General features: G+C 47.1%; 1 protein-coding gene across 1 annotated transcript in view; it reads right to left on the reverse strand.

Annotated features, from left to right (window-relative positions):
- Ippk (inositol-pentakisphosphate 2-kinase) overlaps positions 1-11514 on the reverse strand; it is a 45289-nt gene extending 33775 nt beyond the window's left edge. The window contains exons 1-2 of the mRNA XM_038335245.1: positions 11293-11514; positions 768-815 (exon numbers count right to left, since the gene is read on the reverse strand). Of these exons, the coding sequence (XP_038191173.1) occupies positions 768-815; positions 11293-11373 (129 nt within the window). The 5' untranslated portion in view covers positions 11374-11514. The remainder of the gene's footprint in view (positions 1-767; positions 816-11292) is intronic.
- Positions 11515-15367: the final 3853 nt, after the last annotated feature.

Here is a 15367-nt window from a genome sequence, read left to right on the forward strand (position 1 = left end):
CAGCTGGCCATGAACAAAGCAAGACAGGCCAAATGTCTCAGCCTCCCTCACAGTGTGTGCTGGAACAATAGGAACAGATAAGAAGCTGTGGCCACAGGAGCTTCCAATACTCAGTATCTACCTGAGATTTACCAGGAAGCAGCAGTAGCTCAACTTGGGTAGATAGGGTGGCAGGCAAGCCTTCATGGAGGGTCCACTCACAGTGCTAGGATGATTCAGCCAACACAACCTACTGCTCCTCCTGACCTTGCCCACTGTGATTTTAGCATAACAGATTGTCTACCCAGTGTGACACACTATTTTCTTACACACAGTTCCACTGAGGCAACTAAGGAACTCATCAAGATCAAGTTGAAACCTGGTCCTGGGATCCTCTGAGCAGGGCCCAGAGGTTACACCAGAGCTCATGCAGACAGATCTACCATAGAGTGACACACAGTGACACAGAGGGCCTGTTAGGTCTCACACGTCAAGAGTGAGGGCCCACTATTTCTCACACTGAATGATTATATCATACTTAAATTTCTACAATTAGCATTAACATTTCTGCACTGGAGGGCGTAGGATATAAGATACACCCTAGAGGAAGGGCACTTTCCTGTCCTAGGCAAAGTTCCAGGTTCAGTTCCTAACATCAAAACACACACACACACACACACACACACACATGTGCACACACCACACATGTGCTTGCCCACCCCCCAGGAAAACATCCAGGTCTTCCTAAGCAGATGCTATGACGACTGTGGCCAGCCCACCAATCTTACCTTCTTCTTATTTGGAGGAAACTTCAGAAAACGCAGAACTACACAGCGCTGTTGGAAAATAAAACAAAGCAGGATCAGTACTGGCCCAACACTCAGGTGTAAGGGTGAGCTGTTGTGGAGAAGGGGCCAAGAGCACCATGAAGGAACCCAGCTGGGGTCACTTTCAGAAAGCTTGCACCACAAGGCAGCCAGCAAAATCTTTGGCCTTTGACCCAGCCCACTTGCTGCTAGATATTATTTATCTTAAGGAATAAGGAAGCTCAAAAATCATTATCCAGGGACCAGTGAGATGGTTCAGAGGTAAAGAGCACTGGCTGTTCTTCCAGTAGTACTGGATTTGAGTCCCAGCACCCAGTAGGCAACTCATAACCAGAACCAGTTAGCTATGCACATGGTGCACAGACATAACAGAAAAACATTGGGTGGGGGACTCACTGGGTAATATATGACAAGGTACAAATGCAAGGACCCTCAGAGGGCACTGAAATCCTAGAACAGGCAATTTGCGAGCTGCCCAAAGTTGAGTGCTGGCAGCTGAACTCAGGTCCTCTGGAGAAGCAGCAATACATGTTAACTTGTGGGCCATTTCTCCAGTCCTCTTGCTTTTTTTTTTTTTTGAAATAGGCCTTAAATTCATCATCTTGCTCCCACCCCCCAAGCATTGAGATCATAGATGTGTGCCACAACTGAGCCCAACTCAATTTTACATCTGTCAAATCACAATTTCTAGCAAGATCCTGTTTTTTTTAAAAAAAAAAAAAAAAGAAAGCAAAAGTTGTTTTTGTTTTTAAAGCACAAATTGCTAAATGAAGTGTGCATATGATCTCTTCGAATGAAGAAATGAAGAACACTCAAAGAACGCTCATGACAAGCTCCATAACATTTCCAAGTTGTAACTACTACAGTTTTGATTTTTTGATTTTTTTTTTTTTTGTTTGTTTCTGAAACCGTCTCACTTCAGAATACAGTATGTAACCCAGACTGATCTCATGGTATTTCCCCTGTCTCAGCCTCCCAAAGTTGAGGACTGAGTTCCCAGCCAGCCTGGACTGCATAACAAGAGCCTATTTCAAATACATACAAACAAACACACACACACACACACACACACTGAGTTGGGTGTGGTGACATACACATGTGATCCCAGCAACAGGAAGGCTAATCAGGAAGGACTTCAATGACTTCCAAGCTGACACAGGTTACATACAGCATGAAACCCATCTGAAAATGGCTTTTAAAATGGGGGTTGGAAAGATAGTTCAGAGGTTAAGAGTGCATACTGGTCTTGATAAGGACCCAGGTTTATATCCAGCACCCACATGGCAGCTAACAACCATCTGTAACTACAGTTCCAGGGGATCTAACACCCTATTCGGGCTTCTGAAGGCCTCAGGCATGTACATGGCACAAAGACATACACACAAGCAAAACACTCCCCATGTACACACACAAAGAATATAAGTCTCTAAAAAAAAATTTAGAAATTTTGCAGTTACCTAAGAAGCAACAAAGGCCCTGTGGAGATCCCCACCCATGCACACTACTCCTCCCAGCCCTCCAATCCACCTTGTTTAAATATTTTTGAATAAATTCTTTGTTTTTAATTAAGATATAATTTTAGTTTATAAATTAAAATATAATTTCTCCCTTTCCTCCCTCCAGCTCCTCTCATATAATTTTCCCTTCCTTCTCAATATCACCGAGAAGGCCTCAACAATTCAAAGTTTTTTTTAAGGGTCTAGGCCTTGCTATATTGCCCAGGTTAACCTTGGACTCCTGGGCTCAAGTGATCCTCCTGCCTCAGCCATCCAAGTAGCTGGGACTATGTGAGAACTACAGGCAAGCATCACCAAGCACAACCTTGCCAACCCCTCCTACTGAATTCCCATTGCCAACCGATGCCATGCAGTGGATACACTGTTAATCAACTGTAGTGATGAGCTGCGGGTAGGCCTGCTTTTCATCCCGCCCGGCTCCTGCATACCTAGCTTATGCCCCGAAATAACAACACACAAACTGTATTCTTTTAAACACTGCCTGGCCCATTAGTTTCAGCCTCTTATTAGCTAATTCTCACATTTTGCTTTAACCCATATTTAGTAATGTGTGTAGCACCACGAGGGGTGGCTTACAGGGAAGATTCTAGCCTGCATCCATCTCGGAGAGGGAGAGGAGAGTCATGGCAACTGCCCGAGGCATATGCCTCACTCCCAGCATCCTGTTCTGTCTACTCCACCTATCTAAATCTTGCCCTATCAAAAAGCCAAGACAGTTTCTTTATTAACCAATGAGAGTCCTCCATCAACTATAGATCTAGATGCTTATCCTGGCCTGCAGAGCTGAAACCCAAAGCACACAAGCTAGAATTGCTCCCTCCTCGTGTTCAAAGCAGGCATCACCAATTAAGCTTGGGAATCACTGGGTTAATGATCACTTTAATGGAAGTAAAATTCCATCTAAATTTAAAAAAAGAAAGTAGATCTGCAGAAAAGATAATTATAATCAGCTTCTACAAACTCTCTTCTAAAAGTTGATTTTCTCCTTACCTGTGTTCAATAGTGCTGTTCTGCTCAAACCCTGTCTGATTATAGTCCCTCCAGTAATTAAGACAATGTATGTCAACGACAGGATGAGTTTGTTTCCCATGGAAAGCCTGATCATGCTTGAACATCAACACAGAACACCCTGATACCCTATAATCTGTGAGGAGCCCCACTGCCCTGCACTACATGTGTGGGAAACGTCACTCTGTACCACATAGGTGGCCCTGACAAGCCAAGTTGATTTTCTCAGAGCTCTACTGTAACCAGAGGAAAGCAGGGTTTTTCTCTACTTCCCAGGGAACTAATAAGCCTCACAACAGAATTTGTAGCCAGGCAAGCCCAGGAAGGGTGGTGCTAGGCAAGTCACTCGAGCCTTTCTATCACAGGAACTCCCCACTGTAACTTCAGACAAACCAGTTCAGGGGGCCTGTGCACACAAATGCCAACAACAGAAACTCACTGACTCCACACATAGCAGCATCTTACTATAGGGATATAGTATTTATGTCTTAATAAATAAAGCTTGCCTGAAGATCAGAAGGTAAAACTAAGCCACTAGAGCCAGGCAGTGGTGTCACACACCTTTAATCCCAGGATGTGGGAGAAAAAGGCAGGTGAATCTCTATAAATTCAAGGCCACAAGGTCAATGCAGAAACAGATCAGGTGGTGGTGGCCTATACCTTTAATCTTAGTACTAGGAGTCACATGCCTTTAATCCCAGCACTAGAGAGGAATATAAAACCGGAGAAGACAGGCTCAGGGCTCAGTCTGCAGTTGCTCAGTCAGCCTTGGTAGAGGTAAGACTTCTCTAGTGGCTTGACTGTTGCTTTTCTGATCTTCAGTTTGAACCTCAATATCTGTCTCTAGGTTTTTATTATTCATGCTACATCTTATTATTGATATGTACTCAGATTTCCAAGGTTCCTGCACTTGTGTTCCTGATAAACACAAGACAGCTGGCCTATTTACAAATGGAAACTATACAATTCCTCTGCATTATTAACACACAAAAAAATGAGCATCCCTTTAATCCTAGCACTCGGGAGGCAGAGGCAGGCAGATCTCTGAGTTCGAGGCCAGCCTGGTCTACAAGAGCTAGTTCCAGGACAGGCTCTAGAAACTACAGGGAAACTCTGCCTCGAAAAAAAAAAAAAATGAGCATCAACATAAATTAATTCAGAAAGCAAGTCTCTAACCTACCAAGAAAAAACAGTAATGTAGCCGGGTAAGGTAGCTTATACCTTTATACCTAGAGTCCCAGTACTTGAAGCTGAGACAGAAGGATGGCAGCCTGGTCCACAGAGTAAATTCTACTCCAGCCTATATTACAGAGACTGACTAAAAACCAGGTGTAGTGCACGCCTTTGATCCCAGTACACAGGGGAGACAGAGGCAAGCGGATCTTTGTGAGTCCCAGGCCTGGTCTACAGAGCAAGTCCTAGGCCAGTCAGAGCTATTAATGAGACCATCTGGGAGGGGGAAATACTGTCGGCTCCTCTGACAATATAAATAGCATCACTATTCCCCCAGCACCAGTGACATCAGCATTCTCACTGCTGCAGACAGCACATGCAGAGCACCAGACTGTACTCCCAGACTACAAAATCCCCACCACCTCTCTCCTTGAGGTGGGCCACATGCATCCCAAAGTATAAAATGTGGAAAGCCAGGCCTGAAGGGAAGCCCAGACACTAAGGTTTTGACCCTTAAGGTCAAGGTCATGTACAAGGGAACAGAGTTTGGAGGCAGACCTGAATCCTGCACAACACATTTCCAGTTGTCCAGCTCCACATGGCTGCTGAGTTGTCAACTAAGGGGCCTAGGCACCAAAGCCCACAGTGGCCCAGGCACCAAAGCCCACAGTGGCCCACTGGTTCTCCATTACTAAGCCATCTCTCCACAGGTGTCCTTGGCCAGCACATCCACGTACAGCAGCTCAACCTCTCTATCAACTACAAAAAGTCTGTCTCCCTTCCCATCAGGTAGCTCAAACCATTACCAGCAAAGAAAAATCTCAGTCCAGTGATGGATCCATTTCAAGGAAAACTGTTTTCTCCACCTACACTGTCATCATCCACACTCTGTCACCAGAAACCCAACCACTCCTCCCCAGACCTGCCATCAGCTTTAAAGGTCAATGTCAGTATCAGCACTCAGACACATTCTGCTCACCAGAGCCAACGAATGGAAAGTGAAGAGTAGAGGCCATCAGGGGAGTGTCCAGCAACAGTATAAAACAAGTGAAAAATCAACCCCAAAACAGCACACATTTAGCAAAAACAGTGGAAGAGGTGGCCAAAGGAGACTAAAATAGACAGCCCCAGAGACTTCCTGCCACCAACAAAGATATGTAACTAGAAAAGGATTGGAAGCAAGAGCATCAGAATGTTCAGAAATTATATTCTAAGTGGGGAGCTCTTGGGTGATGACCATTTTCTTCTACTACTCTGTATTTTTCTGGGAGGCAAAAGAATCAACCACTGAACAACAGAAACAAACAGCTACACAAAACCTTCCAACGTGAAACGCAAAGGAATGCTAGCTTTTTTTTTCTTTTTCTTTTTTTTGAAACAGGGTTTCCCAGCATAGCTCCGGCTGTCGTGGAACTTGCTCTGTAGACAAGGTTGGCCTTGAACTGGGAGAGATCTGCCTGCCTCTGCCTAGAGTGCTGGGACTGCTGTTGAATGATCCTCTTGTACAATATAAAGATTTGTCACTTGAATTGGTATAATAAAATGCTGATTGGTCAGCACTCAGGCAGGAAGTACAGGCAGGGCAACCAAACAAAGGATGATGGGGAGGGTGGAGTCAGGAGTCAGCAGCCAGATGCAGAAGGAGCAAGAGATGAAGATGCTGTGATAATAAAGGTATTTCCACATGGCAGAGTGTAAGTAAGGGATATAGGTTAACTTAAAATGTAAGAGTTAGCTAGTAACAAGTCTGAGCTATAGGTTGAACATTTATAAGTAATATTAAGCCTCCAAGTTTGGGGAGCAGCTGCCAGGTATTTGGAAACTGGTAGTCGGGAGAGAAGCTTCTGATTAGAGGGACTAAAGGCATGTGCCACCACTAGCTTTATAGCACATAACAAAGCATTTGGGAGGAAAAAAGCTTAAAGGAGGAAAGATGGAGCTGGAGAGATGGCTCTCCAGCTAAGAGCACTGGCTGTTCTCCCAAAGGACCTAGCTTAGGTTCCCAGCACCCAAAGGGTCCCTCTTCTGGCCTCTGTTGGCATTGCACACAAATGGTGAACAGACATACATGCAGGCAAAACAGCATACAAATAAAAATAAATAGAAAAAAATAATAATAGTAATGATAAATAATAATAAAACAACATACAAATAAAAAATAAAATAAAGGTTTGTTTTGGTTCGTGGCTTCAGAGGTTTCCATCCTTGGCTATTTACCTCACTACTTTGAGCCTGTGGCAAGGCAGAATATGATGGAAGCGCATGGCAGAGGAAAGCTATTCTCTAATTCCAGACAGAAGAGAAAGCAAGAATTTGAAAAGGCTGGAGCCCCAGTACCCTCCTAGCTTCCTTCAACCAGGCCTTGTCTCTAAAGGCTCCAACAGCACTGTCAGTCAGGGACCAAGACTTCAACACAGCCTTTGGGGGTCAGTTAAGATCCAAATGGGGGTCTAAGTCAAATGTCCCAGGGGCCACTGTCCTTTGACAAGGTAGTGAGGAGATAACTCAAGAAAGGGCCCATGAAAGACCCCAGGAAGCTCCGATCACTGTCATGGGAAGGGATACAAAAGAGTATCACCCCTTAGGATACAGCCTCGGGTTCCAGAAACAGCATTCTGCCCAGCCCCTCCAACTGTAAGCATTACTTCACTTCCAGGTGGAAGCCACCGTATGTCACAAATATATGGTTGTCTCCTGAAACAAACTTTCTCATGGACTCTCAACCTATAAAAAAAACCATCCATGGTCTGCTAGTTAACGGAGGCAAGAGGTGCCAACCAAACACACATCCCCAGGACCCGCTAAGCAGGAGGGTGAGGCATTCACAACAGCACCCCTCAGCCTCAGAGAAAACAAGACAGAGCAAGAAACGATACAGCCATGACATCAGCAGCAGTAGGCGCTGGCACTGTGTACAACCTCCTTCCTACCCTATGGTAGCTCTAGCTCAGCCTCCCAGGCATCTATCCACCTGGGATGAAGAAAACCCAGATGTGATCCATGGGAGAGGTCACAAAATGAAAGAATGTACTATACTACACATTGATATCATCCTGAGAGCCCAAAGAGAACTATGGAAACAGGCCAGACCAGCTCAGTGACTCCGAACGAGTAGTGACCCCAACAGTGTGTGGAAAGGAGTCAAGGCTCACAGAACCCACAGGTGGTGTCAGAGAAATACAAGCAAATATCAGAGCCCCTTGAACCACCCACCCAGACTGTGTGATGACGACAGTGGGCCAGCAAAGAACAGCCTTGCTCTCTAAACACACAAAAAGCCTCCTGCGCCACTGCTCTCTGAAGACAGAGAAAGGTACTGAGAGCTGAACTCTGAATTTTGACCAGGCAGGAAGAAATCAGGAAGAAAGGTCACCTCTAAAAATGTAAATGTAGAAAGACAAACACATCCTTATACTTGCAAGGCAACACAAGGCAAAACATCACCCAAGGGAATATGGAAATAAATTCTGACCTAGCAACACCAGATTAAAGAATAAAGAGTGAACATAGAATGAGACAGGATGTGACCAGACCAAACCACCAAGAAAGAACCATTTCAACAGCATCAATCTGAAGGACCACCACTGAGCATCTCCAGTGTAGAACTTGTCTTTCTTTGAGAGATGTCAGTGGCAAGTTCAAACTATTTCAACTAGTTCTAGGTGAATATTGAAGACAGGCCCAAGGTCTGGGTATATGCCACATGGTTGGAAAACAAAATATCAGCTCTGTGCTTCAGCAGAGGATAATTCTCCAGCACTAAAGAGATGGTCTACCTAAGCTATCATTAATAACCCTGTGATAGACATCTTTGTGAACAATATCTATTTCACTTCCAATTTTCTCCTTATCAAGCACATGAGAACAGAAATTAGGTCCCAAACTACAAAACTACAAACTTTAAAAAACTTGTTTGTCCTTTTCACATGTTGCTGGGGTTGCCACCCCTTAGGACTCTGTCTCCATAGCTCCCTTGGGCTCCTCAGGGTCTCACCAATGTGTGGTACATTCTTTCACTCTGTGACTTACACTATGGTTCACACCTGTGTCCTTTCTGAACTACAGTGTGGTTTACACCTGTATCCTTTTACTCTGACCTACACTATGGTTCACTCCTGTGTCCTTTTCAACCCTGGGATTAGTTGTGATGCTGGGAACTGAACTCAGGGCCTCTAGCATGCAAAGTACACATTCTAACACTAAACGATGCCCATAGCTCCTTTTTCCTAATTATAATATAGTTAATGAGTATACTGTTAATGTAAAAAGTTTTAGATTCTTTTTTTTGAAACAGAATCTCACTATGTAGCTCTGACTGGCCTGTAACTGGCTAGATAGACCATGCTTATCCTAAACTCACAGAGATCTTCCTACCTCTGGCTTTCACAGTGCAGAAAATATTTTCTAAAACAAAAAGAGGAGCCAGGCTTGGCAGCCTGTAATCCCAGCTACTCAGGAGGATAAGAAAGATGGCTTGTGCCAAGGAGTGTGAGGTCAGCCAGGGTAACATAGTGAGACCCATTCTCAATCAATCAAATGATACTACTGTAAACAGATAACTATTTGTAATATTCTTGATGTATTTTCTTTCTAGTCACGTGTAACTCGTACAATTACACTGTAATTTCCTTTTTCCAGTTAACAATAACATTTCCCCGTATTAAATGGGTCTTCAGCCTACTTTACCTAATCCACCCACTATAAAATAACCATCTAAACTGTTCATATTGCAATATATAAATAGAAAATTTAAACCCACAAGGCTGAGAGAGAAACTGAAATGGCCCTAAAGCTTGATGTTCACACCTAGAGAGCCCAGACACTGTACAGTTATAGAAACAGTCTGAGGCTCTCCAGAGTCTCTGAGAGGTTTTTAAACAAGACAAGCGGGCAATGCGCAGTTCTCTGCAAGTTTTGCTAAGTGTTCTTTCTGGGCAGACTAATTAACGAGTCTTTCACGTTACTGCTGTCAATAAAAGAGGAAAAAGACAGTATGGTATAGCCATAGGAGTGGGCATCGTTTCCCCTGCACCTCATAGTCAACATGGCCCAGAGGCTAGATGCCCTGGACAACTAAGAGACTGATGACAAACGAAATGTAAAGTAACCTCACAGATTCTAAGCCAAAACCAAGAGGAAGGTAAAGGCAGCAAATGCAGCTGCCTTAGGAGAGTTGAGTGTGGTGGCCTTCAGGGAGGCCATAGGCTTCACTGACTGGAATGGCTGGTAGCACAAGGGTCATGCCCTCAGGCTGCAGCAAGGAAGACCTGTGCTACGACACAGCACGTTCCTGCCCAAGAGCCCCCTCAGGGCCCACACCTGTGGCTGCAGGCAGGCCAGTGACCAAGCTGCTGACAGCGTGGCTCCTCACCTTCCCGCCTACCCAAGCAAGCCCTATAAACTCCTGCAGGCCTCACTGAGCTCCTCCACCAAGACCCCAAGACCTGTACATCACAAAAGGCTCCTCTCTCACTCCCTGTGTGCACATGGCAGGACAGCACATTTTCTTTCAGTGCTGCTGACCAGTGACAGGGCAGATGTCCCCACCTGCACATCCAGCTCCAGCAGGCTCCAGCTAAGGAGAGCTGCGCACACATACTACAGTGGAGGCAGGACTGACAGGGGGCTTTATAAGAGCTTTTCAACACAGGGGTTGATACTAACTCGGAAAAAGTAACTGTGACTGGAGAGAGTTCGTAAAAGTCTCCCTCTCTCTTGGACTGGATGAAGCAGGCCTGGGAGGCTACGTAGAGAAGCAAAGTTCACCTGTTCTCAAAGGTGAAGGAGGACTACAGACATGCCATGCCCAGTACCGAAAAGAGCTGAGAGCCTCTCCATCTCGCTTAAAACCAGCCATTCTCCTTGGACACAAAAGGCCCTGAAAAACCTTCCAGGCTTTCTCCTCCTTGGTCCACAGTCTAAACAAATCCACCAGGAGGGCAGAGATGGCAACTAGGACTCAAGGCCCAAGCTCTAGGGGGGGAGGGGGGATTCAACACCCAGTACAGGTGGGTACAATCTTAACTTCAGGCAAACAAAACGCGTACTATTCCTAGCGCTTTCCCAATGCGGCCTACGGCTCCTCCGCCAGTGGTAGCGCTGGGAATCACCCCAGCTCCCTGCGCTATTAGCCTTCTCACATGACACCTCCTGCCTTCCACTCCCCCAGCCCACACATTCCTGCTAGGTTGTATCAGACAGCGAGGTGTCAGAGAATCAGCGGCTGTACACAAATCCATCCGCTTCTCTTCCTAACTTCGCCGCCTCCTTGGAAATCACTCCATCTTCGGAAACTCCCTTTCAAGTTGAACGAAGAAGAAACCGGTTCAAGTTTAGGATGTGGATGCGAACCTGCGGTAGCGTCCGTTCCTACCAGCAGCTCGGTGGTCGGCCAGGCTGAACTCCACGCTCTGGAGAGTGACAGCACTCGGTACTTTTCGTCAGTGCTGCCCAAGTCCTGATCCGGGCTCAGCCTCTGGCCCACCCTGGCCTGGCAGTAAGATGAGCATCCCAGCGGAGGGGGCACAGCGTGGGACCACGCGGCACCCACGGGGTGCGGGAAAGAGTCCTGAGGGGACGGGGAACCGAGAAGGGACACTAGGAGGAAAGGGGGCCAACGGACACAGGGGTGCCGGGGATGAGTAAGGGAGCTGAGGATATTGGGGGGTACAGGGAACCACCTGAGCGGAAGCTGGAGGAGGAGTCACGACCCACACTGGAAGGTACTAAGCACAGGGCTGCTGAGCCGTCGGGGAGGCCCGGAGCCGCGTTGCCCGCCAGTCGCTCACCTGCGCGTGGGCCACCACAAGGCTCTTGTTGCCTTCGCCGTGGTAACCCCATTCATTCTCGTCCATCTTCCCCTCTTCCATGCCCCGGCGCCCTGGAACTTCGCGGGCCGGGACACGGGGACGCGAGCTGGAAGCCGCCCGCTTCGCTGGGCTCCAGCCGCAGCCGTCTGAAGAAAAGCGCCTGTCAGCTGCCGCCTGCGCTCTCAGCCGCCGCTACTTACAAGCAAGGAGCGCCGGAAGCCACGCCCCCAGAGGCCGCCATTCTCCGGCCGGGCAACTTCCGGGTCCCGCCCACCTCGCAGTGGACGTTCTGGGCGGTCGATGAGCTGGAGGCCATGTTATGTGCTGGCAGAGTGACTCACTTCCGAAACGCAGGCTTGGGAACCGGAAAGGAGGTTTCCGGATCAGGTCCCGGACGTTGAGGCCGGCGGCTCCCTGTCGCCCGCCCGGGACCCGATGTACTGAGCATCGCGTGGTCCTGTGGCCACGGCTGCATCTTCACTGGGCGACTCGGAGCCTCCGCTGTCACGTCTGTAGAATGGGATGGGATTAACTGCTCCCTCACTGGCTCTCCCTCAGGCAGAGAGAGCCATTAGGTGGTGGCCACAGTTCACGCCGGGAAATGTGGCGAGGAGAGGGGACCTCACGGTGACGCTTTTGCCCCGGGACACCCAGAAATGCAGATGGGCCAATAGACTTCGTCGCAGAGAACAACGGCCGATCCTTTGATGCGAGGAAGAATGACACCGCCTTGAGGATTGTATGAAGACTTTGATATGCTCTTTAAAATGATTTAGGACTGGGCGTGGTGGTGCTCGCCTCTAATCTCAGCTTTCAGGATGTGGAGGCAAAAGGATCTCTGTGAGTTCGAGACCAACTAGGGTTACATAGTGAGATCCTATCTCAAACATAAGTTCACATTTGGTTGGTTAGAGTACTGAATATTGCGTTGACTGGTGTTATGTGAAGAAAACCAAGCTTAATGCAGAGATATGGCTGTTGCGTTAACTTTTCCAAGGGATACTGGGCAAATAACTGTTCACTCTAACCGGCACCAACAACAGACCACGGAAGTGAACGTGCCCTTGGTGAACCAATGAATTTCCAGGGCATGCTTAGAAAAGCACTGGTGAACAGTAACTTAGAGTGTGGATGATCTCAAAACAGCTGCACCGCAGAAAAGTCCCGTCCTGGTCTAAATGTATTCCTCTTCCTAAAACTAAGTGGATTTCTCCTGTAGATACTCCTGAAAGCCTACGCAGTTGAGGACGCTGTTTTAAGGTGGTAATGGCCATGTTTTGCACTGAAGAAGGGTGCACAGCACTCCAGTCTTCCTCAGTCTTTCCACCCCTCTCTTCTGCGGCTGTATTCTCTGAGCATTGGAGGAGATGACAGATGCTTGGTCATTGGCTTCCACTGTAGCTGAGCACTGGACCACTGTACCATAGCAACAGCCACCTAACTCTCTGCAGCTTGATGGGCTGTGGGTCTTCTCAGTAACTTTTACTCACTGAAAAAATAAATGAATAAATAAATAAAATGATCCTCTGTACCACTAACACTGACAACTCAGTCATCTACAGGTATAAACATAGATGTTTAGCAGACAATCTGACAGGCACATAGCCATTTAACTACAGAAGTAGTTTGCATACTAGGGTCCTATGACCTCCCGGGTAAAGGCTTTTATCTTACAATACCAATGAGTCCCTTCCTGCAGAGCAGTACTTCAAGACAATCAGGAAGTTAGTTGTACCATTATTGTACCAGGGGCACATCTGCCTGGCACGCATTTGTGACAGTTCTCCCCTAGCAGCCTATACAACACCCAGCACTTCCAAACATGTCTGCAAGAAGGGAGCTTTCAGCTCAACCCATTCCAATTACGTGTGGCCTGCAATTAGCACGTGGGATCTTCAGCAACAACATTGTACCATCTAGTTCCGATGTGCAGCCAACAGCCAATGCAACAGGCTGCATTGTTCTGGGATGTCAGGGACCACCCTGGCTGACAATCAAAGGGAAACAGCCCACCCCTGACACTGAGATTTTCATTCAGCGACCTTCTCCCTCCGTGCTGGCTAACCTTACTTCAGAAGTGTTTACAGGTACAGGAGTTGGAGGAATTTCTTAATCACTTTACTGGGTATCATCAGCATGTCTTCCAACCATAAAACTCCGAACTTCACAGTTGTATATGGTCCTTGCACTTTGTGCAGGGTAAATTCCCACTCTGGGTCCTTAAGTGCACTTGCCTGCTCTTCAGATTCTTTGCTGAGTCTGTGGGGTATTCAGAGACTAGAATTATATAGTAAAATCCTTTTACATATGGTCAGATCTCTGAAGACCCACCAAGAAAGTGCCAACTGTCTTAAGACAAAAAAAGAATTAGGGGCTCAGGATGTAGTTCGGTCAGCAGAATCCTAGTCTAGCACGCACAGTCTCTAGCACCACCAAAATCAGACTTGAAGCTGGGCAGTGATGGTGCCCGCCTTTAATCCCAGCACTCAGGAGGCAGAAGGAGGTGGATCTCTGTGAGTTCAAAGCCAGACTGGTCTACAGAGTGAGTTCCAGGAAAACCAAAGGCTACACAGAGAAACCCTGCCTCAAAAATAAATAAATAAATAAATAAATAGAACAAAACAGACTTGGTAATACACTCCTGTAATTACCAATTATTCGAGCCATCCCATTTCTTCATCCTGGGGTGCTGCCAAGGGGTAGTACCCAGGAGCTCAGTGGGCCTCGCACACACTAATTTCCTTGGTCTGATGCCAAGGAGGAGTGGGGCTATGCCTCACCTGCCGGGCCAACCAGTCCCTGGGGCTGACAGACTCTGGGCAGAGTGGGGGTGGGGGGAGGCTGCTGCCTCTCCATTATCCACACCTGGCTGTTGAAAGGGCCTGGCTGGGCAAACAGTCTCCACCCCCACAGCAGTTTGTGGCAGGAAAGAATGTACATAGCACACTCTGAGGGGCCGATTGTCCCTGCTGGGTCAAGCTTAATCATTTTCATTTGTTCTGCTCTCGGTTACTCTTTCCTTTACCCCTTTGTGAACCATTGCTCAGACCTAAAAGCCTTCAGAGACTATGAGCACTGAACTTAGCTGTCTCTTTTTGCCCTAGAAACTTCAACACAAACCTTCCCACACTTGCTTCCTGTGTCTGCTTTTTCTTTTTCTTTTTTCTTTTTTTCCCCTCCCTCTCGATTGTTTCTATTTTGTGATCGCAGTTTATATGCCAGTATAAATCATTTAGATCTGCTGGAGGCCCTCCTACCTCATAAAGATCATGACCCATTATGGGGCTATACCAGTCCTAAGGCCCCTTCCTTAAGCTCTCTGGCAAACATGCTCCTATCTGATCTGGTGAACTGGGCACAACAAACCACGTGTGTCCTGCCCAGTCCCCTGGATATCCTCACCACCACATCTCCCATTCATACCTCTATTCAGTTCTTCCCATTGGGCTCCAACTTTTGGGTTCCAAAAGGTTTGGTTTACAGTCTCTTTTCCTTACCTTCCCCAGCTGTAAAAAATGGTAAACCATCCTCTCCTTCATTGTTTACCTACCAGATGAAGGCTAATGTGATGATTTCTTTCTTGTCGCTGTTAGTTCTTCAAGCAGAGAAGTTTCCTGGGCAAAGAGCTGGGCCTCAGTTGCATGACTTATCACCCATAGCAAGGGCAATGCAGCTTCCCCATGGTTCTCTTATAAAACACCCTATACAGGCCACTTTCAAGATCTGCAACGTTTTCCCTTCTGCCAGCCACTTCTGAGATCTCTCTACACACCCCTGCTGGACCACGTCAAGAATGAATGCCATGCCATAACATATTCAGGAAGATGGCACCGCCAGGATTTGCCTCATGGATTTTCCATACTTGCTTTCCCTCTGGGCAGACAACTCAGCCTCCTTTGCATGCCTTATCACCCACAGCAGGAACAATGCAAATGCAATCCACACCAAGGACACATGCTATTCTACCCCTCATGGAGGGAGCCACTGCAGGACTTGCCCCTGGGCACTGTGCCACACTCAGACAGGTTAGCTTCGGTTACAGCAAGGTCCCTGC

The sequence above is a fragment of the Arvicola amphibius genome, chromosome 6 (assembly GCF_903992535.2).
Source record: "Arvicola amphibius chromosome 6, mArvAmp1.2, whole genome shotgun sequence".
Classification (NCBI taxonomy): Eukaryota; Metazoa; Chordata; class Mammalia; order Rodentia; family Cricetidae; genus Arvicola; species Arvicola amphibius.